The sequence below is a fragment of the Rhinopithecus roxellana genome, chromosome 18 (genome assembly GCF_007565055.1).
Source record: "Rhinopithecus roxellana isolate Shanxi Qingling chromosome 18, ASM756505v1, whole genome shotgun sequence".
NCBI lineage: Eukaryota > Metazoa > Chordata > Mammalia > Primates > Cercopithecidae > Rhinopithecus > Rhinopithecus roxellana.
This window is the reverse complement of record NC_044566.1, coordinates 83,752,807-83,777,162: the sequence shown is the minus strand read 5'-3', so window position 1 is coordinate 83,777,162 and position 24,356 is coordinate 83,752,807. Positions and strand designations below refer to the sequence as shown.

Sequence of the window (24,356 nt, the reverse complement as noted above, 5' to 3'; positions counted from 1 at the left end):
CAGAACTGAATACAGCAGGTCAACTTACTTAAATTTAAGAAACTCACCAAAACTCTATGAGAAAGGAAGAAACGATTTAATTAGTCCCAACTCACAAATAAGTGAAAAATCAAATAATTGATTTGCCAAGGTAACAGAGCTAAGAAGTAGTAAAATTCTGTCTTTCAATAAGAATCTTCTGATTCCAAATCCAACAATGCTCTTTCTACACTGCATCAGTCAACAATGAATAAGAAAGAATTTACTCATTGGTGTCTCCTGTTGAAGATAGCCATGCTTATTCTCAAATCTGTAGAGCAACAGATACAGATGCCTAAACTAGGCTACCTGCCTGATCCTTCTGTGGACTAACTCTGGGCCTACTCAAGAGACAAGCTAAAGCACAAGACCAAAAGAGAACAGTGAGAGTGAGGAGACAGTAGTTCTGTCAGCAAGTCCATGAGGGTCAATGAGGAATCCAGGAGAGACAGACATGTGTACACCTAAGAAGAAGAAAGGAGGGGCAAGGCAACATTCAGCAATCCAGGCAAGCGGTCAGAAAGACTGACAGAAGGTCCTCATTACAGCTACCATACCTTGTGCAAAAAAAGCAAGACTCTGTCTCTGGGAAGCCTGAGTAGTGCTAAGTCAGGCTGAGATCCAATACCAGGCAGGTTATGAGAGCAGTGACTCTCTCACTTGTTCAACAAAAAATTTATTAAAATACTCACTATGTACCAGAAAGCATGCTAGGTACTAGAAGTATTCATTACATAGCGTCCCTGCCTTCAAAAGGTTTAAACTATTGAGAAAGGCAGATAATAAATGATGTATTGTTGAAGATATGCACTAGGCATTATGGTAACAACTCAAAAGTTTTTACCTTACCAAGGCCAATTGCAAGGATAAGGGGAGAGGTGAGGAATGGCAGAAGGTCAGAGACAGAACTAAGGAAGCCCTCAATGAGGAATCCAATTATTAATATAAGATAGAGCAACATGGCTTCTGGAATGTCATTCCGAAGCCACCCCATGACTCTAGTTTCTAAAACTAAAGGTAAAGATTGTGGGTTGGCAGTGCACAAGGACTGTCATATAATGAAAGTAAGGGCAGTGCTAAAAGAGAAAAAAATGCAATGTCCACGAAATACGAATAAACCTCAAAAATGTCATCATACAGAATACTACCAGCAATAAAAGTGAATAAGGCTGGTGCAGTGGCTCAACACCTACAATCCCAAAACTTTTGGAGGCCAAGGCAGGAGGATTGCTTGAGCCCAGGAGTTCAAACCCAACCTGGGCAACACAAGGAGACCTTCTCTCTCCAAAAAATTAAAAACTTAAAAGTTAGCTAGGTGAGGTGGTGCATGTCTGTAATCTCGTTACTCAGGAGGCGGAAGATTGCTTGAGTCCATGAGGTCAAGACTGCAGTAAGTCGTGATCATATCATTGCACTTCAGCATGGACAACAGAGCGAGACCCTGTCTCAAAAAAAAAAAGAAAGAAAGAAAGAAAGAAAGCAAATGAAGTACTGATACATGCAACAGTAAGAATGACCCTTGAACACATTATGGTAAGTGAAATAAGTCAGTCACGAAACATCACATATGATATGAGTCAATTTATATAAAATGTCCAGAACAGACAAATCTATAGTCAGAAAGTAGACTGGTGGTTGCCTAGAACTGAGGGAGTTGAGGGTAAACAGAGAGGGACTATTTATGAACATGACGTTTCTTTTAAGGGTGACAAAAATGTTCAAAAATGACTGTAGTAATGGTTGTACAATTCTTCTGAATATACTGAACACCACTAAATTACACACTTTTAATGGGTGAATTGTATGCTCCATGAATTATAGATCAAAGCTGTTACAAATATACCATTGAATATCATAAAAATACAAACATAAAAATTGCAGATGGTTTATCAGCCTTAAGAAGGCATTTTGCAAGCTGGGTTAAGTTAGCATAGTAAGTATAAGACTTGAAGCAACGTGGAACAAAATTCAAGCTATGACTGTACCACTTGCCAGCTGGGCACACTTGGGCAAGCTACTTAATCTGTCTGAGCCTCAATATTGTCAACTGCAAAATAAAGACATCTACCTTGCAAGGTGAGAAATCTGTACTGTTACCAATTTCTATGTGTTAGTATATGAAAATGTCATCCAGAAAATTATATGTAAATATGCTTTTCTTAGGTACTATTCAAAGGAATAAAACATATCAACATTCTAATACAATTTTTTAAATCATTCATGTCAAGATCTACGTTTCATTCATCTTTGTATTCTGCCTTACCAGGTGCATAAGACAGTACTTTGGATATTAGAGGTGCTATTTTCTAAGTGCTTACTATGGTCTAGGCATTCTTCATGCTTCATATATGGTGAAGTTGAATGCAAAGCCTGGTCGATGGGGGGCCATGTTTTTTCCTCTACAACACACTTACATATTTGTGGTGTCATTGTTTATTTGTGTTTTGTTGTTGTTCTTCTGGTTATTCTTTTACTATTAACCACAAGTTACATTTAAAAATATATTTCTCAGAAAAACTTACTTGACTATGCAAGAATCTATAATGGTGCTTTAAAGTGTTACTTACTATGAGAAGCCCTATTATTTTCAACATAAAAAACATAGTAAGGCATGCCCGGTTCTCTCATTTTTAAGCAAAATTTTAAAAATATACATGCATAATATTTTATCTGGCTTACTTTAATTAGCAACTACATATTTCTGAAAAGCTGACATGTCTTTAGCTATTTTTACCTGTTTTTTGAAGTGTGCAACTCATTCCTAAAGAATGAGAGTTGATTTGAATGATTCAAAGTTGACTAACAATTTGTAATTAAATAAATTTTTAAAATTAACATATCCACCATTCACTTTACAACTTAAAACCAACAATTTAGTGTATTTTACCATTTCTGCCTCTTATTATTTGTGACTTTTAGCAATTTCAAAGATGTTAGCACAGCACACCATCAACATTATATGGTTAGTTACAATTCATAACAAAGGAAAAGTTGAGGATAATCTTACCATATCATCCGTCAGTGTCCTAATATTTAAATGCTGCAAATTTAAAAAAAAGCAATCATATCAGTAATTTATAACAGCTTTTTTATTTTAGTTAATAGGGTACATTCAAAATTCTACAATCCTAACTTGGATGTAATTAAATTTTTGACAGTCCAATAAAAACACATTATATATAATTGTTTTAATCTCTTTCTCAAAGGACAAAAGTTACCCTGCATGCGGTAGTTCCAAACACTTACTAAAATTTTTTTACTTTGTAAACCTCATAAACTAAAAAATTAACTATGGTACAATAAATACATTACCCCAATTAACAGTATTAATTACCATTAAGTATATGAACTTAGAACACAATGGATCTGTCTGAGAATGACGGCACATAGAAAAAATAAAACAAAAAAGAACACTGGATATAAAAGATTTTAATGTGATGATTTTTCAGAAAACTTTTCATATTATAAAACAGTGAAACTTTAAATTTACCATTAATATGCAGCATAATAGATGATAAAGTACTTTGCTGGCTTAATTAACTTAAACAATTCTAGTAACAGAGAAGAATGTACTAAAATGACTATTTGCATCTTTAACATCAGTTTGATTTATCACCAGTGGTGACAGTAGGCATTTTCAATTGCATTGCTAGCTTCAAGAACCCTTTTGCTGATTTCCTTGCTAGACAAATATAAGACCATTCTAGAGAGTGAACAGTTTCCTACAAAATACAACTCAAAAGAAAAACAATTATTTAGAGAAAAAACACAGAAATCTAAGTTGTATAAGTCCCAGTGTCAGGCAAGATATTGTATTCAAGTAACTGGAATCAATTACCAATTCTCCCTTCTCTTATTCACTGGAGCATTCAATTTTTAAAGGGGCAGGGAAAGAGTAAAACATATTTTCTAAATAGGAAACAAGGTCTACTCTTTTATAAGGACAGGTGTTAACAACCATTATCTAACAGACTAAGTGGTACACAGTTAAATTCAACATTTACTTAATAAAATGAAATTTATCATTCATGTTTGTATACTCAAGTACACCTTCATGCTCATGAATCCACCTCAGTGATGATCCAGATTAAAAATCTGTACAATGTAAATCACCATCCCAGATTCTCTTCTCCCTTTCTTTCACCAAGATGTTCCTTCTTCTAGTAGAAAGGAAAGAAGGTAACTGGGATCTAAAATGAATTTTGTGTCTATCAAAGAAAACGTAGCCAAATGAAAGACCATTAGCCACACCACTAGGCTCCAGATTGAACTGCCTTGTTGAATTAGAATCACCTACACTGACTTGGGAATAAGGAAGTAATAATAGTGGATAAACTAAGGATTAGTGTCTAATACTAGGCTATAGAATTTGCTTTTTTAATCAATACTATCTTTAGCCTTTGAAATTAACAAGTATGCACAGTGGTCCTTAAAAGTGGTTGGGATCCTGAGCGGGACCGTAAAGTATGTAAGGAACTTAGGGCCAGAGTGTCACCCCAGAGACCATTACAAAAATTAAACCCGAATGTAGAGGGCTCTTGAGTTTGCAGAGAAAGGAGCTGGGGCAATGCCTGTGTGGGGCGCCCTTCCTCTAACAGTTGTATGTGTGCCTTCCCGCCAGTAGAGGCTTCCAGCCTATTGCATTTGGTTAACCACATTTCACTCTTGTTATTCTACAATCACAGGTATCACTCCAATCACATCTCATTTCACTCTCAAAAGTGTTCAAGTTCCTGTGACAAAGAAACAAAAAGTGGCATGTAGTGAACTTCTGGCACAATGGCATGCCAAGTGGGCTAATGCTTAAAAAGTAAAGCCAAAGAAATAAAGTATAAAGCTGAAATCCTATTTAGGATGGTATGCCACAATAAAGAGAAAACATCTATTTAAACAAATAAAATATTTCCAAAAACCAGCTTGAGTTGCTTCAGGAAAATGTCACAAAAGTGATATTTTAAAAAGGAAAAGACAATAAAAATAGATAAGTAATTTTAAAATAAAGACGACTGGGGTCCAGGCAAGATTTATGATCTAAAAACTACATAAAAGATACAGAAAGTAAAAGGAAAATAACACTAGATAGGAAAATAGGAAATGCAAGTTACATGATGCAAAATCCAGTTGTAAACATCCAAGAGAAACACTTTTATATACTGTCAAAGGTCTAAAATTAGACCATCTTTTTACAATTTCAGCTGGGCTCACAATGTTCAGGAAAAAGAACAAACACTGTTATGTAAAAACAAGGCAACACAAGAATTCATTTTTGGTCATGGTTTTTTTTTTTTTTTTTTTTTAATATATACATTCTGAAACTATCTCATTGAGGGTATAGCTTTTTAAAAGATTTAATTTCCTAAAGGCTTGATCTGCTTTCAAACTGTATAGGTATGTACATAAGCCCAGTTAACCTATGTTATTATATTTCCCAAAGAACATGTGATGAATCACAACAGAATTAAGATGCAGGTGTATCTTGCAGGGAGAAGTAAGAAAACTCAAAGGGATGTAGATGTGGAGAGTATAACCGAGTCTGAGAGAAAAGAAGGTCAAATTCATTATTCCTTCTCTTCCAGAGAACACTTACCTATCAATTCTCACCATCAGCAAGAGAAGTCAATAGGGCAGGAAATCACAGCAAATTCAAGGGTCCAGACAGGACTGGAGAAACTGACTAACAGAGTAACGAGCTGGAAAACTGATCTTAGAATTGTGTTTGTCTACATCAAAACAATGAAGTCAGAATAGGTTTCATTTCAAGATTTAGCTTGCTGAAGAATAGAGATTACATAGTTAAGTACACACATGCAATCTTAAACCACTAAAGATAGGCTAGCATTAAAAAATCTAAATAAATCTAAGCACTAATAATTTCCCTTAAAAACTGGAATGTCTCATCATAGTTTACTTTAAAAGTTAAACGTGAATTAAAGAAAAAATAAACACTCAATACTTAGTGAAAAAATGTAAACACTATATCAAGTGGCACTCTTTTGTAGGATGTTGGAATATTAATACTAAACGCAAGTTTATCATTAGAAAGTTTACATGATCTCAAGGCCCTGCCTGCTTGTATTATACACATAAAATAGGGACTCTCCATGAAGTAGAAATTGCCAAGAAGAGGGAGAAAGGAAGAGAATGACTGACTAAATCCTCACATAACTCTGAGGCTTTTAAGACTTACTTTTGTAAATACAAAACTTAATATTAAGGGTAATATCCTTAATTAAAATAAGAAAAAGCTTTGTAACACAAAAATATTGATTTTATGGTGTAACCTGAGGTACTGTTTAAAATGAAGTATTTCTGTTTTATAGCCACCAGCAATGCTCTTTACTATCTTCTAGTTCAGGAAAACAGGAACTGCAAACATCAATCCAGTTCATGAGTAGCCATTGTGGACATCTACTCCAAAAAGGAAATAGAAACATAAAATTGACTATTAAATGGAAGCAACTAGGAACACCTTTAAAACTAATAATAACCTGATAGCAACTTTTTAGGGTTACATTTACCAAAAAAAAAAAAAAAAAAAAAGTTAGAAGCATACAGTTTTAGACATTATTAAGACTTTCATATCTAAATGTAACTTTGTGATCTCTATGTATATTACCTACCCGGCCTATGACTCTATAGATGTTATTAATGTTTTATGGCACTGAAATCAAATAAAACTCATGATATTAAATTATAAACAGTTCTGTCCAGAACTGGTTATTGGTTAAGGTGTGATATTAAAGAACATGAGGACTCTTTTCCTAAGCTAAAAACTCATCCTTCTTCCTATGGTCCTATGTTTCTCAACTTACTATTTCTATTTTCTCCCTAAAAAGTAAGGAGAACCACATACAGATGGGTAACAATGTTTTCTGTTAATGACAGTTCCTAGGATGAATGGTCAAGAGGGTCACTCTGGAATTGAAAGAGGAAAAAAAGCCTTTATAGATTTTTCTTCAAAAGAACATAGGAGTCGGGGGGGAAAAAGTAGAAACACAGAACATCGGTCTCCATATTCCCATTTAAGCAATGCATCAAAACTTTTATTGAAGACAGTGCATGCTGTCAAAAAATGGATTTAGAGCTTTCAGAGAACTGTGCTAAATGCTGTGAATATCAAGAGGCATATGAAATAGTTTCCCCACTAACTTAGTTTACAAGTAACCAAGACAGATAAATTGTAGTACACAAAGCAATAGACAAACCCAGGAGGTACACACACAGTGAAAAAGATTCCAAGCTGTAGCCCAAGACTTTTCGCAAATTTTATGTTTTCTTTCATTGGTTAGCACATCTGAACTAGCAGGCCAGTGGAGCAAAGGATCTGTCCAATGATATCATTAGGAACATGACAGCCACCATCAGATTCAAGCCAGTAGGCTTGTATCAATTTATTATTATAAGAACCAAATATGTGGTAGTATTTTTAAATAATCTTTGGCTGACACAGTTTAATTCCAGTAAAAGTGACTTTTTTTTTTTTGGACAGAGTCTCACTCGGTCGCCCAGGCTGGAGTGCAGTGGTGCACTTGATCTCAGGTTCAAGTGATGCTCCTGCCTCAGCCTCTCGAGTAGCTGGGACCACAGGCATGCGCTACCATGCCCGGCTAATTTTTGTATTTTTAGTGTAAACAGGGTTTCACCATATTGGCCAGGCTAGTCTCGAAATCGTGACCTCAGGCGATCCTCCAACCTCGGCCTCCCAAAGTGCTGGGATTACAGGAGTGAACCACCACGCTTGTCCAAAAATTTACATCATTTAAGTGGGTTATGAGGGATTACCAACAAGAGGAAAACTTGTAAGATTACAGACTCAAACACAATTTTCATAAGCTAGATCCTCTGGACCAGCTGGTTTTTCCAGGTTTTTGTTCATTTGGCATGCACAAGAATCACACCAAGACTTTCTTTGAAAAGCTAGCTTACAGGGCCTCAGTCTACCAATATTCTTATTCAGTAAGTCTAAGGTGGGACCTGGGAACCCACATGTTTAAGGAGTCATGCCTGTAATGAAGTGGCGGCATGCCCAGGACCACATGAGAAACTCTACTCCATACTCCACCACTATCAGCCATTAAACATTCCCTCAGCCTGCACACATATGAATTTCTCATCATGTAGCTCACTTTAAAAACTGGACATACCTGAAACAAGCCACATGAAGAGTATAGATAAGAAGTACAAGAGGATTTCAAAGAAGTGAAGACGGGGAGCTGACAGAGTTGGGACAGGCCTTACTGCCATGAAGTGAAAAGTATCAATTACTACTGTTTTAAGATAATTCAACAATCTCTGGTATGTAGGATGAATTACCAATTGCATCATTTATTTAAATGCTTAGTCTAAGGTACAAATCATTCAGTCTCAAATATAAACTTAGTACCTAAGTATTAAAAATTGTTCATTATATCAGACTATGACATGACACCATTTGCTTGACAAAATGAATAAATCACAGGTTACTAACAGGAAGGAAGGAAGGGAGGGAGGGACAGAGGGAGGGACGGAGGGAGGGAGGGAGGGAAGGAGGGGAGGGGAGGATATCTTAAGGGAAAAAAGGAAAGATCAGTCTTCTCTTAATCATAATCTATGGCTGATAATAGATTGAGATGTTGCTCCCATTGTTGTTTTGAAGTCCAGATTATTCTTTTCCACCACTAATTTATGAATATGTACTTCAATTTAATAACATTTCTAGTCCACACACCTGTGTTTATCTTAACATCAACACCAATTATAAAGACTATGAAAATTTAAAGTAATATTCCTACCAGCCATGACACTGAACACACCTACAGAGTCTATCTATGGATCATCTCCCTGGCAACTACACAACACACATAGATGTGAAAATATTATTCTTCAAGGGCTCCAGATTTAACATCTAAGAAAGGTCCAAAAATAACACTGAAGCTTTCATAGCACTGAGGACAAGAGTAGAGCTGGCTCTTTGATACTACAAAGAAAAACTTTCAAGTTCACATGTTTTTTCAGTCCAAGGTGGAAAAAAGTGAAAGGGGAGATGTTAGGAACAGGTGAGAATTAGGAAACACTCTCCAGCCTCTTTTAATCTGCTCATTTATTCAAAACTGTAATTCTGCCAACCTCAGAAAGACAAACATACCATGTATTACTCATTATCCAAGGCTTCTCTACTGTCATGCACTCAAGTATCCAGAACTCCCTGCCCCTCAATTTCTCCATCGTGAAAGGAGAGCCAACAAGAGAGATCAGCTTTCAGGAGGAGGCATGATTCAAGTGTCCACAGAAGTGAAAAGATTCATTTCTCTGAGAACACAAGGTTTAAGGAGGCAACATACCTGCTAGGAAAGAACTGTCTCTCTAGAAAAAAACAGTTCTCATATTGTGGCTTGGAACTCTGAACTAGATTGCACCCTACAGAGGCTAGGTACCTAACAAGTCATTTTCCATTCTAACATAACTCCAATATTCTTTTCCCTTGAATGAACTCATTCAATGTTGGGGTAAAAGGAAAAATATAATGGCTAATTTAGTAACACAGCTTTTGTACTTATTTTAAGATGTCTCTTCATCTATTCCAGTTCTTTTCACCTATACTACCAGATCAAAAACTCTTTTGCAATATGTCCAGGGAAAAGCAAATCGAATCTCTGAACCACTTTACAAGTAGGTTCAGTTCTAGGTTATGGGAATCCAAGACCTTTTTCACTGTCTGGAGAAGGCTGAAAAGCATTTACAGTATTGGCTATACAGAGAATTAGACTGATCGCAGAACTCCCAGAATTACATTGAAGCTTATCCCAACTACTAAATTACTTCTGAGAGTGGCTTAGCATCCTAGACATCTTGTCCACAACACAAATTTAGATTGGATGTTCCTGAGACTAACAGAGCATCACCCATTCTTTCACATATATTTGAGAAAGATTTTGTTTATATTTCAGCATCACCCTAAACAAAGGAAATTTGGTTAAATCATTTTAGGAAACAATTCGGTAAAACAAATTCCATGTTCACACTTTAACCTAATAATTCTACTTCTAGAATCTATATTGGGGAATTAAGAAACGGAATCAAAAGTTTATATACAAATATGTATCACTACAGCATTACTTTAAATAGCTAGAACTGTAATAAGCCTGACATTTCCCCAAACATAGGAAAGATTAAATAAATCACAGTCCTACCAATATGGACTGTAATGACATGGAAAAATGCTTACAATATAATGGTACCTGAAAAAAAGTACATTTAAAATTGCATATGTAACATAATTCCAACTTCATTAATATACATATATATGGAAAAAACAAAACAGGAATCACAGGTAATTTTATACATCTGGATTATGGGATTTGTGGGGTTTTTTTCATAGCTTCATGTATTTTCCCAGCTGTCTACAATAAGCATATTTATTTTCAATACAGAAAGTTTTTTTTGTTTTTTTTGTTTTTTTTTTTTTTGTTTTTTTTTTTGTTTTTTTTTTTTTGAGACGGAGTCTCCCTCTGTTGTCCAGGCTGGAGCGCAGTGGCCGGATCTCGGCTCATTGCAAGCTCCGCCTCCCGGGTTTACGCCATTCTCCTGCCTCAGCCTCCCGAGTAGCTGGGACTACAGGCGCCCGCCACCTCGCCCGGCTAATCTTTTTTTTTTTTTTTTTTTTTTCAGTAGAGATGGGGTTTCACCGTGTTTGCCAGGATGGTCTCGATCTCCTGACCTCGTGATCCGCCCGTCTTGGCCTCCCAAAGTGCTGGGATTACAGGCTTGAGCCACCGCGCCCAGCCTAGAAAGGTTTTTTTAAGTTACTATGGATAATACTTTTCAGATTGAGCAGAAAATATAGATTGTTCCTTTTCAAATAAAAATGTATGTATTAGAAAAAGAAAAAATGAAAATCTAAAAAACATCTAATAAATATTATGTACAAACTTTTTAATAGGCTAGTTTTTAATGCATATTTTCAAGTATGTCAGAATATATTAAGCTCATTATTCATTTGTTTTCTAATTCACATATATAAATTAACCAATCTCAGAAAGCTCCTTGGTTCTGTGAATTATTGATGTTGTCACTTGCTACAGACTTAATTCCAAGAAAAATATACGAATCACTACATCACAAGCACAAATCCTTTTGACACAAATTCAATTTCTGTGGCAACAATAATATATTGACTTTGCTTTATTTTTCAACTTTATGACACTTATTAATGGCAGAGTTACAAGAAATCTATCATTTTTCTTTATTGTAAATGTAAATATCATGCCACCTTGAGAAAGGTAGGGTAAATACCACTTACTAGATAATTCCTTAATGTAAATAAGGTCAAGATGCTGAAATATAAGAAATAAAATAAAAGATTAAGATTTTAGGCAAGACATAGTCTCATAATTCTAATTTTTTTCTACTAGACAATATAATTAGGCCAACATGTGTGAGACACATTAAATATGCAGACCCAGTCTCTCCCCGTATGAGCTTACAACTAAAAGAACAAGATAAACCAATAACCAAAATACATCATAACAAGGTATTCAATGGTGATTGGAAGAAAAGGCGGAGTCTCCACCTGCTAATCACATATGCTTAAATGCATGCTAATTAAGAGGCAAGCATTATAGCAATGATCTAACACGAAAGGCAAATAAAATTTTAGCCATGATTCAGGTAAAACTTGGAATGTAGAATTTGCTCTTCTAACAGAATGAGAGATTCCTAAAACAATCATTCATGCAACAACTGTTAATTAAATATTGCTATATTCTTGACAAGGGAGAGATCAATAAATAAAACAAAAATGTTTGCCCTAAAGGAACTTATCTTTATTGGGGAAACAGACAATAAGCAAATTACTTATTTAAGATGTTAGAAGGTGATGAATGCTCTGATAAAAATAAAAAGTAGCGTAAGCCAAGAGGGTTTGCAGGTTGCAATTTTAAACATGGGGAACTGAGGTAGGCATAGGCCTCATTCACAAAGTAGTGTTTGAGCAGAGTTGCCAGTGGGCTAAGGTGTCATCTATGTGGATGGGCAGGGGAGTGTTTCCAACAGAAAGAACAGCCATAACAAGGCTGTCAGGAGTATGCCTGATATTAAAGAAACAAGAGAGCTTGCTGGCTCCAACAGCACAAAATGAAGTCAGTGAGAGGGAAGGAGGCAGATCAGTCCCAGACCATTTCAAAGACATGGGCTTTTACTTTTCTAACTGAATAATCACAAATTTTTTTAAGTATACAAATATAAGTAATCAACTTACACAGTAAATAATAATCAGATCAGCATATTATACAAATTACTGAAGGCAGAGAGGAAGGTCTGTACTCAAATAATCATTATTTACTTGAGGGCTCTTTAAGTAGCTTGGTTATGCTTCCACGAGTCATTTACCAGAAGGTATTAGAAATACTCTCAAAGCACTGTAAAGCCAATACAGGCAATTTTTGGAAAAACTCAGTTAATTCTACCAACTATTTTTTTTAATATGGAATTAGTCCAGGGGGTAGAGGGACCAGTTAAGCATGTCTAGAGAAAAGAGGGTAAGAAAAACAGTATTTACAACCATTTAAACATAAATCCGAGGACCCTTCGGAAGTTTGAGCACCAACCCTAAGGAGTCCCCCAAAGAGGTCTAAACTCAGATGGTAATGTGGTCCATACGTGTGTGAGTCCACGCAACAGGAACCCTTGCAGACAGTCCAGCACCAGCCATGGTTGCCCCTCCTACAGCACCTACAATCAGGGACTCTTTTCCTTCCTGCAGTTAATAATCTCTGATTTACCTCGGCATCTCCAATATGCCCTTTTCCTTTCTTTTTTTTTTTTTTTTTTTTTTTTAAGAGACAGGGTCTTGCTGTGTCGCCCAAGCTGGAATGCAATGGAGTGATCATAGCTCACTGCAGTCTCGAACTAGTGAGCTCAAGCAATCAGTCTCCCAAGTAGCTAGGATTACAGGAGCACACCACCATGCTCCACATTTTTTTTTTTTTTTTTTTTTTTTTTTTTTTTTTGTTGGTACAGACGGTGGTCCCACTATGTTGCCCAGACTGGTCTTCAACTCCTAGCCTCAAGTGATCCTTCTGCCTCAGCCTTCCAAAATGCTGGGATTACAGGTGTGAGCCATCTCATCCGGCCAGCCTTTCTACTTTCCTAAATAATCCCCACCTTAAACCAACCTACCTTGGTTTCTGTTTATTTCCGGGCCTTGACCAAGACACTACTGCAGTCCTCTCCCTCTCAATACCTGGCTCACCTTTCAAATGCTGCCTGATTCAGGAAGGTTCTCTAAGCTTACCCACATCAAGCATGCCTCTCATGGGACTTTTACGTCCTGCCTTGCGCTGTGGCACAATAGAGCAGTACTGAGCAGAGGTGAACAGCCTGGGCCTTCGGATAAGACTCACCTGGATTAGAATCCAGCTCTGATACCAATCATCTGTGTGATCTTGGGCACTTAAACCCTCTGAGCCTGAATTTCTTAACTGTGCCATGAGGCAAACAAGCATCTTCCCCATAGGGTTGGTAAGAGGCTTAATAGAAAAGGCCGTAGTACACAAAATACTACACCTGAGGTTCAGAAACTTTGACCTATGTTATTCCGCTCCCTTCACAGTAAGATTCATAGCTCTTAATCATTCTCCCCAAGGATACTCCCAACAGTCTTCTCCTCTAGGGCCCTGTAACCAGTCTGTAATCCATCTGAATCCATTTTAAATGTGAACTGCCTCTCCTGTCGGCTTGATTTTTGTCATGGTCACTTTACCAGCAGCTCTGTTTTGCTGGCTGTCAGTTATGTTGGACTGCCCTCTGGGGCCTTTCACATGTTGTCATATTTCTTTGGGGCTCAAATATGCGGGTTGAGAAATCTACACAGTGGCGGTTTCCTAATGCCATCCCCAGAGCCAGCATGTTGCCAGGGCCTCAGGAGACTCACAGTCAGTCAGCTGGATGAATGAGATGTGAGGTAAACAGATCGAGTAGGTACTGCAGATAAAAATTTAGAGTAAGGGTGGATCAACCTTCATTATTATGGAGAAATGATCTCATTTCCATCCTCCCACGGCCTTTTGTTTACAATTCCGTCGGGTCCCTGATCATGGTCTGTCTTGCAGTTTGTGTTTATACCTCCTCTTCTGTTTGTATGTGGCAGGGGATGCAGTTTGTGTTTATACCTCCTCTTCTGTTTGCATGTGGCAGGTACTATGTTCCCCTCAACTTTGAATCCCCAGCCCTACCATGGTGCAGGGAACATTTTAGGCAGTGGTTATCAACCTGGCTACATATGAGAATCACCTGAAAGTTTGTTTTCTTTTCCCAATACAGATGCCTATGTAATATCCCAGGCCAAATGAATCAATACCCAAAGATGGAGCTGTGGGAGGATGGAAATGAGATCATTTCTCCATAATAATGAAGGTTGATCCACCCTTACTCTAAATTTTTATCTGCAGTACCTACTCGATCTGTCTACCTCACATCTCATTCATCCAGCTGACTGTGAGTCTCCTGAGGCCCTGGCAACATGCTGGCTCTGGGGATGCCATTAGGAAACCGCCACTGTGTAGATTTCTCAACCCCCATATTTGAGCCCCCAAAAAATATGACAACACGTGAAAAGCTGCCTGCCACGGATAATTTTAAGGATCCCCCAGGTAACTCTAATGTGCAACCAGGATACAAACGACTAAAACTAGGTAAACTCTTTTAGACTCAGTCTTTCAGTACCAAGACTGTCATCAAGGAATCTCCAAAGATCCCCACATGTAAACAAGGTAGACGCCTATGAGTGTATCTGCTTCCTGCACACCATCTCTTCTCTGAGAATGCCTGTGCCATAGAGGTAGGCCCACCAGTCTTCACTGTTCCTTGTAAGCCAGCCCTGGCCACAGCTAAATACAAGACAGAATATAAACCCAAGCAGAGCCAATCAAATCCCCATTTTCCCAGAATTCTGGAATTGGAATTCAGAGATGAAAATCAGGCTCTACTCTTGCATGCACCAAGGACATACATGTCTATCTGGAATTATGAGGTTCTAGGCTTGGCTGTGTGAAGATCAAAGCAGTGGAAGCCACACAATGCAGAGAACCAACAGTGGAGCTATGCCTAGTGAGAAGCAAAGAGACGCTGGATGGCCTGAGAAAGGGAGAGAGAATGAGAAAAGCTGTCAGCTTTTAGTTCTTGGTTCCAGTCCTTCATGAGGGCCAGCTTGATTCCAGGTGCTACTCTTACGTATCTTTACAATTCCTCCTTTCAGGATTAAAGTAGATATTATATAGGGATCTGTTCCTTTAGACCTTTAACTGAGCCTTTGAGACAGAACCCAAAATTGCTAAATGGGTCCCAAAGTACCCATATGATATAGCCCACTTTATCACTACTACTACAACTTACTGGGCACTTCGCAATTACTAGTATACCCAGCAACCCTAAACATTTGCTATTATCCCCATCTTAGCGAACAGGAAATTGAATAGCACAGAAGTGACTTATAAGGGTTGGTGAGTGCCTAGGCTGGGAATGAGTCAAAAATCCAGCCTCATTCTCCTTCCTTTCCCTCAGTCCCTAGAACTATGATGGGACAGCCAGCTGCTGAAGCAGTTTCTGAATTATTTATGAAGCAAAGAATTCAAAAATGAAATCTCAACAAGAAAAAAGAGCATAATTCCAACTGGATGATTACTAAATGATAACAACAACACTGACTAGAAAACCGTATCTTAAAACCTCAGAGATAAACGGGCATGGAGGGGGGTTGCAATTCTGTCAATTGACTAACACTAATAAGAACACATGATTTGCTAAGGTGTTTCCTCCCTTTTTTTTTTAAGTTGCTCTCAAATATATAATAGAAATGAAAAGCTTTTTTATTTCTCATTTATAGATTTTTAAAGCTATGGTATATATCACAAACCTTATAAACCATACCCTCCCAATTCAGACTGAAGTGTAGGCCAAAATTATCCACGTTCCAACATGTCGCTAAAAAATGCTTGTCAGGAATTATAATACAACAGCTAAAGAATATTTAATTTCTTAAATTATTGATAACAGTGGAACTTTTTCTAAATAACTGAATTACCATTACGTTTTCTTGCATAATTTAATACTACTTTTTATTATACCCTGTAAATTGTTTTATCTCTTAAAAGGAATCAAAAAGATGATTACATATTTATAAAATTAGCATCTGAAAAATGAAGAGCACAATTCCAGATTTTACACGCAGTTCCAGTACTATACATAAGATACAGATTACATTTTACATTTCTTTCAGAAATATTAACTGAACAGGATACAGTTACTGCACATTTAAGTTACCAGGCCACCAGGTGAGGGCTGGGTCATAAAGACCTATAAAACACAGTACCTGCCCTGAAGAAGTTTACAATCCAATAAGTTCTAGAGGAAAAAGAAATAAGCTGGGTCACTTATTTTCCCTTTTTGGTGATTCAAAAAATAATATAACATTAGTAACTGCCTGCCAGAGCTAAACATATTGAAAAACACAGATTCATCTCCTTAATGCTTTCCTTTGCACTTGTCATCCAAAGCAATGTGGGGAATTTGGAGAGATAAATTCTAGAATGGGATTTGATACAGAGCGGCCCAATACTGTACCTAATTTGCACTGTGACATATGCAATACAGTGAAATCCTAACACATTACATTCTATATTGCACTTTGGTTATGAACACACCAATTTCTGTAGTCCAGCCACAAGCTCAAGCAACTGCAGTCTAACTGTCCTTGGAAATCTTCCAACAATGCCAAAGGAGACTTCAGCAATGATTCAAGCATATTTGTATAGGACTTTAAAAAGTACAATAGTTTTAGGTTGATTATCGCACCATTCAAACATACTAATAAAAAAAGGCAACAAGGGTTGCAGGAAGTCAGCAGCTGACAGCCACAGGTAAGGGAAGGCACCCAATGATCCTAATAATCTAGTGAAAATTACTAAGGACTGCAGATCTCGCAAGGATGTGAAGATAATTCTCACATGCCTGTTTCTGTCATCACTGATACTGTTTCACTCATAAACTTATTGAGGGTAGCTCCAGAGGCTATAAAGGTGCATCATCTTTGCCAGAATAAAATGTCCATGATATCTCTAAGAGTTAAATCATGTTACTGGAAGGTAGTCTATAAGAAACACCTGACTCACAGGTGAAGCCTCCAAGGGCCATAGGTAGTCCCTTTAAACTTGAATGTAGGCCAATGTCTGTCAGTTGAAGGAGAACTAGAAAAAAAAAAAATGCGGCCAAGAATACCATAGGAAAATTCTCAGCATGTGTCTTCAACATGTGCAAATTTCTATTTACAGAGAAAAGGTCATTTGGAAAATATAGCCATTTTTGGAAGACTGAGCAGCCAAGGTTCTTACGTATAGGAGATTGGGACCAAAAAAAAAAGGTAAATTTGTTCATCAGTCTATTTGGTACATGTTTGGAACTAGAGACTCAAATAGGGAAAATTTTCTCTTAGGCCTCCCCTTCCCCTCTCCAGCACATCTATCAGATAAGTAAGGCTAACTGAAACTTCAATCAGTAAGGTACAGGACAGTGAGATTAGTGCTATAACCGATACTGATCTAAGCATTCCAGAAGAGCTGCTTACAGATACCAGGGAACACCTCAGGGTGCAGATTTGCTTCAAGCATGCACAGAGGACACTGGAATGGACCAAACCAGCACAGAGCAAAAGCTTTCCAGACAGGAGGTCTAGCTTGTAGAAATACATTGCAATCATGCAGGGACCTACAAGTAAATTGTGTGGATGAGGAACTGGAATTTCAGGTGGAAATTGGGGGATCCAACCTAGAAATGTGGGCAACGACAAAGTCATTAAAAGACAAGATCATGCTACTTGGCCTTTAAGTTGTGGATGATGCAGGAGAAAAACTAAAGGGTTTTAAGCAGGTTCCATAATCACACTTGGGTTCCAAAGAAAACTATTTTATAGCAGCAACATGGTGGATGAAACAGGGTAGACCCAAGAACCAGAGCCAAGGAAATCAGTTAGGAAGCTATTGCAATAACCCAGCAGAGAGATGGAAGGTAAGATAAATGAGGTCAGGGACAGTAGGAGAAGAGAAGAGGCAACTGCTATAAGTATCCAGGAAGCATAATCAAGGTTACTGAATAACCAATGCATATGGAAGTTAAAGATCAAGAAGTTGAAAATAAATCCAAGGATAAAATGATGGCACTGACTAAGAGAAAACAAAAGAAAGAAGTTTATAAGAAAGCAGATAAATTTGAGTTGAGATACGGTGAGTTTGAGGTACCTCTAAGCCATCCATGTAAAATAAGGTTGAATATTTTGGACAGAAGCTCAAAAGAGCATCCTAAAATAAAGATGGAGTTTAAGAAGTCATCAGCTTCTAAATCTGAGCTGTCCAATATGCCAGCCATTAGCCACATATAGCTATTTAAACACAACTTAATTCAAATTACACAAATTAAAAATTCAGCTCTTTGGTAGCAGTAGCCACATTCAAGTGCTCAAAAGCCACATATAGCTAGTGACTATCAAATTGAACATGGCAGGACACAACATTCCCATCGTCTCAGAAAGCACTAATCTAAGTGGTAGTAAAAGCTAAAAAAAAAAAAAAAAAAAAAAAATGGATGACTTCACACTAGAAGCATGCATAAAGTCAAAAGAGAAAAAGAGATTACTTGGAAACACTCATTTTAAAGGGTAGGGAAAGGGTTAACCAAAGATCAGAAGAGAAGAACATGTTAGACCATGGTTTCAAGGAGGGCAAGGTTAGTACAAATACAATGAAGAAGTCATATAGGGTGAGGCTTAAAACAAAAATCAGCACTGGGTTTGGCAGTTAATCTGCCTTGACAACAGAGCAAGACCCTGACTCAAAAAAAAAGCCCACAGCTTTAAGAACTCCACAGCCTGAGTTCTTACAGATTATGCTACATGAACTCCCCAGTAACACTGAAGCATACGTATTGATTCACACCTCTCTTTCCCCATACCAGACTGAATATAAACCTCTTGAAATCAAGGACCAAATTGCATCTACCTGTGTGCTATGCTCAGTATAACTGGCATTCAAAACTTTACTGAATAAATGAAAACAACTGATTCACAAAAAGTGGCTAAAAAGGAAGAAAGCAGAGCATGGTATTCAGAGAGACAAAGGGTCAAGGGAAAGTTGAAGAGAGGGGTTGTTTGGTTTTCCTTCTGCTTTTTCTTTCACAATGGTAAACATTTCAGCATCATTACAGGATGGAGCGTGTAAAGAGCAAAACTTTCCTGACAGAATGTGGATGGGTCAAAAACAGCAGTAAAGAGATTAACCTTGAACAGGAAAATATATTCCTTGTGTGGATATTGGAGGAGAAACAATGAAGAATGGTTGCAGATATAGACAATTATAGCAAGCTCTAGGAAAACTTTCTCTGAAACAGGTATCAAGGGGCATGCTAAGAGTCAGAAGTAATCATTTCTAAGACCTTAAGTGAATGCTGTGGTATGTTCCCATGTGGGAAACAAGTGGGTGCTTGACACATACACAGAATATCATTGGAACGACACAAAAGAGCCAGGTGCAGTGGCTCACATCGGCAATCCCAGCACTTTGAGAGGTTGAGGTAGAAGAACTACTTTAACCCAAGAGTTCAAGACAAGCCAGGGCAACATGATGAGACCCTGTCTCTACAAAAAATAAATAAATTAGCTAAGCAGTGCAGCATGCCTGTGGTCCCAGCTACTCCAGAAGCTGAGGTGGGAGGATGGCTTGAGCCCAAGAGGTGGAAGCTGCAGTGAGCCATGATTGTACCACTGCACGCCAGCCTGGGTAACAGAGTGAGACACTGTCTCAAAAAAAAAAAAGGATATAAAAGAAAATAATAAGCTAACCAGCAGCCCTTGGGGCTGCTCTCCCTATGGAGTAGCCATCTTTTGTTTCTTTACTTCTCTGGTACTTTCTTTCACATTAAAAAAGAAAAAATAATAAATGGCATCATGGCGGGTGGTGGGGGGTACCTTAATTGGTGGTCTAGGACGGAAGGGAGGCTTAGGGAATTTCCTTTTGTACTCCTACATTGTTGGACTTTTTAAGAAGTACAGACGTTGTTTTTCAGTTTATTTATTTTTTAAGACAGGATCCCGCTCTGTTTCCCAGACTGGAGTGCAGTGACACAATCGTGGCTCACTGCAACCACAGCTTTCCGCATTCAAGCAATCCTCCCACCTCAGACTCCCAAGCAGCTGGGACTACAGAAATGCACCACCATGCCAGGCTAATTTTTTTGTATTTTTTTGTACAGACGGGGTTTCACCATGTTGCCCAGGCTGGTCTTGAACTCCCGGACTCAAGCAATCCACATACTTAAGCCTCACAAAATGCTGGGATTATAGACATGAACCACCATGCCCGGCCGCTTTTTCAGTTGAAAAAAACTATTTGAGCAAAAAAGAATCAGGCCCATAGATAAGGTAAAGACAGTGATAAAGGTTTAGCATAAATGCTGTGAGAAATGGAAAAGGAGATGGCCAAAGAGCTAGTTAAAAGCCAGGACCCATCATACCCCATTCCCAGTTAACCTCTCTCTGTGTCAACCCCATCATGTGCAAAATAACAGTAGGGAGAGTGCTCATTTCAAAGCACTGTGTGAGGGATAAGAGATTAAAACACTGCCCAGCCCATTGTACGAGCTGAACAAATGCAGTTATTGTGATGATGATTGTTATCTAGCAGCACTGAGGACACATAGATACCCAATGTCTAAGGGCATCAGTTCACAAAGCTGGGAGTGGTTTCCACCAGGATGCAGGAACCCAGTTCAGCCACAGAAGCCTGCCAGGTTGCTCCAGGTTTGGAGATCTGAGGCAACTGAACAAGGAGGCCAAAGGTTCTATTATTTATTGATATTCTACCTTATGTGAGGTGTGAGGAAGCGAGGAGTTTGAAGGCATCCCAGTTCAAAGGGAGCTCCATGGTTACTTTTGTGGAGTGTGGGTTTAGTGTGGAGCAAATGTCGACAGCAGGAGGCAGACAGAGAAAGAGAGGCAATGTCAAGAGGCTGTAGGTCTACATGAAACAGAAAGGAAGGGAATATATCCAGGCACCAAACAAACCTCTGGTGTGTGTCCCACTGCAATGAGTGGCTGAGTCCCTGGACACAATGCCAGTGTCCCCCAGGAAAAAAAAAAAAAAAATGCTATGAGGAGAAAGGAAGTAGGAAACAAGAAGAGGTTAAAATGTTGTCAATAACTGGGAATTTAACACTACAGTGATGAGATCTTCCCTATTAATAATAGCTGTCACATACTAATTGTGCTGTGTCTAAGCTAACATGTTGAGTTAACATGTGTTAACTAATGCTCACAACGATCTATAAGCATAGAGACTAATTACTTCCATTTTACAGAAGGGAAAACAGAGGCACAAAGGTTGATAATTTGCCCAAGGATATACAGCCATGTCTGAGTCTCTCTCAAGTCTTTTTATCACAGTTTAAGGGTGGGACTTTAGAGCCACAATGCCAGGCCCAAGTTCTTCAATAACCCACATATGTTTCTGGTAGTCTTTACATACCCTTGCCCACCACCACTAGGAACTTTTATAAAAAGAAATGAATAATTAGGGTATATTAATAACATTTAAACAAATTCATCATGAATGGGTTAATGAACCAGGAAATATAAAGTTACAAGAATACTTTGTTTCGATTTTCAATTAGCCAAACATTTAGATTCCTACTGTAAGCACAAGTCTATACCAGGCACCACAGAGAAAGTGACTTCCAAAAGCTTACAAACACATGCATAAAGTAACTAAAAGCAGGTTCAATATAACATAACAATAACAGCAAAACTGTACCCTCAAAAGAGATCGAGTGGAGTTAGAACATGGTTTTAATTTGAGACCGTCATCTTTTATAAAGAAGTGAAATTGTCACATTGAATTTCTCAATGCAGATTATATGCACTCCATTTTTCATGTTCATTTCCCAGGCTGTCAATTTTTTCATTAAAAAAGAATTGTAATTGTCATTATGCAATGAATTCAATCAAACGTTTTAATAAACAAAAACAGTTTAATTCTATAGTAAAGTCCATAACTAATGTCACCAATTTGCAAATCTTTTATTTAAAAACTGAATGTTACAAAGTTTCATTTTATGACACTCAAATAAACAGCCAACCTCAGAAAAAATGCAGAAATTACGGGATAAACTCTCCATATCTTGGGAAGATACTTCATAATAAAATTAACCAAATAAATGCAGCATTATGGATCTCACAATTAATCCACTAAGGGCTTTTACTAAGGGCTTCAAGAAATTCTACATCATAACTCCTTTGAGAGAACTACAGTACTATGAACAGGTATTCAGTCATCTTCAACTCAAGAGAGTGTGTACTGAAGACCACAGCTGCTTGGTTATATCTCAAATTCCTCAGCACACAGAATGAACTCACATTTGATACATTAAATGATAGTCTCCTCCTTCCTTTCCAATATTTAAGATCTGCCATGATCCTCAAAGATGGAGAGATCAGAAAGCTATGGAGTATTAATTTCATTCACAGATTTACTTTTAGGGAAAGATACATATATCTATCTAGCTATCTAGCTATCTATATATATATATTTGGATTGTAGATGTAAATGTGTTTTAGTTTTATAGCTGTAAAAAGTGATAGGCACAAAGAGTCATACTTAGTTTTATATCTGTACATATATTAGCAAAATATATATACACACATATATGTGTATATATGTGTATATGTATATATGTGCATATATATGTGTGTGTATATATATATATATAAATTGGAACCCTAAAAAATCAAAATTGAATTTTAAAAAAAAAAGCCCTATAAACCCAGGAAATGAAGAGTAAAGATTAAAAGGAGATAAAGATAGGAAGGGAGAAAATGAACATTTCAATGGAATTTATGATATTTCATTTTTTTAAGCTTATTGGTGAGTATACAGTGTTTTACACCTCTTTTGTATGACACATATATAAAATATATTTTTTAAAAATTGCAAGTTTCTTGTTTACCCAAAAAAACTATTAGAAGCAAACTGTTTTGAAACACATTGTATACATCCTTCACTACTGATAAATACTTACTAATCACTTTTATCTCATCACTAAACAAAGGACTAAGGTGAAAAACATTTGCCTGGTTCAGGTACACATCTAATTTCTTGACTCAAGTCATCTCTGGGTACCCCAAACTGGTCTACAGAGGACTTCCACAAATTCTACTTAAGTCTTACGTTTTTTCAAGATCATCTTAAACATTAGAACTAAAGTAAGCATATTCTGGACATTGTGAATGACCCACTCTATAACCGTGTTCTGTCAGAAACTTTTGGTTTTACTTTTGTAAATACTTTTGTATTTACTACCAATATGGTACCCAATGAGGGCCAAGCAACATCATGACACAACAGATTTTCACAAGCTCTTCCACTTAGGAAGAATTCAGTTCCAAAAGCCTATGTATAATTCCAAAATCACCCTATTCTGGGAACTATGCACCCACAGGTATGGAAAATTAGATTTCAAGAGAAAAATGAATATAGAAGCGGGTAGTATAAGAGTTTTGATTTTTTCTGCTGCTTCAACAGTTTCATAACATTTACTAAAAAATGTTTATATATGGCTATTTTCTTTTTAAAAACAGGTGTATAACAGTTCACAACTTCATCTACAGCCTCAAGCCAAGAACTATGAAAAAGATAATAGGCCTCTGATGACAGGCCCCTACTAACAGTGTAAGGCTATCTGTGAACTCCTCAGTCTACACATATCTTCCTCAGCCCCTGGGATTCCATTTCCACCCAAGAATCAAATTGATAGAAAGAAAAACAGCAAAATATACACATATTTTTCCACTATTAAATCCAATAATGATGACTTAATTTCAGCAAAACATCATCAATCGCATTAAATTAATGTTGCCGTTAATTTGAATTTTATGGGTTTTATAGTTTTGTTTTGGATTGTAGATGTAAATCTGTTTTAGTTTTATAGCTGTAAAAAGTGATAGGCATAAAGAGTTATACTTAGTTTTTTATCTGTACATATATTAGTAACATTATTTTTATTATCATTCAAGTCCACATTGGAGTATCACAAGAATTTTTTTTCCTAAGTTTGAAGTTGTCTCCTTTATAGGGTTTTTTGTAAGTTACATTTGTACCCCAAGTTTCATCATCATATTACCCCCATTTTAGAAATAAACAGGCCCCTAAGAAAGCTTCAGAAACTTGCTCTGACCATTCAGCCATCAGATCAGAAGTCTGCATCAATCCAAATGTCACCTGGTATGCCAGGATAAGAACTAAGAACAGAATGCCTCTGCCTCTACC

General features: G+C 37.3%; 1 protein-coding gene and 1 long non-coding RNA gene across 3 annotated transcripts in view; one reads left to right on the top strand and one right to left on the bottom strand.

Annotated features, from left to right (window-relative positions):
• DIAPH3 (diaphanous related formin 3) overlaps positions 1 to 24,356 on the bottom strand; it is a 517,788-nt gene that overhangs the window by 484,379 nt on the left and 9,053 nt on the right. Inside the window, exon 2 of one of the 2 annotated variants that reach the window (XM_030922410.1) lies at positions 3,026 to 3,058. The exons of the other annotated variant lie outside the window; for it this stretch is intronic. Coding sequence (XP_030778270.1) covers positions 3,026 to 3,058 — 33 coding nt within the window. The remainder of the gene's footprint in view (positions 1 to 3,025; positions 3,059 to 24,356) is intronic. 2 annotated transcript variants of the gene reach the window in all.
• On the top strand, positions 15,045 to 23,779 carry LOC104666496. The gene is made up of 3 exons (XR_748560.1): positions 15,045 to 15,212; positions 17,322 to 17,410; positions 23,669 to 23,779. It is a non-coding gene; the product is annotated as an uncharacterized LOC104666496 (long non-coding RNA).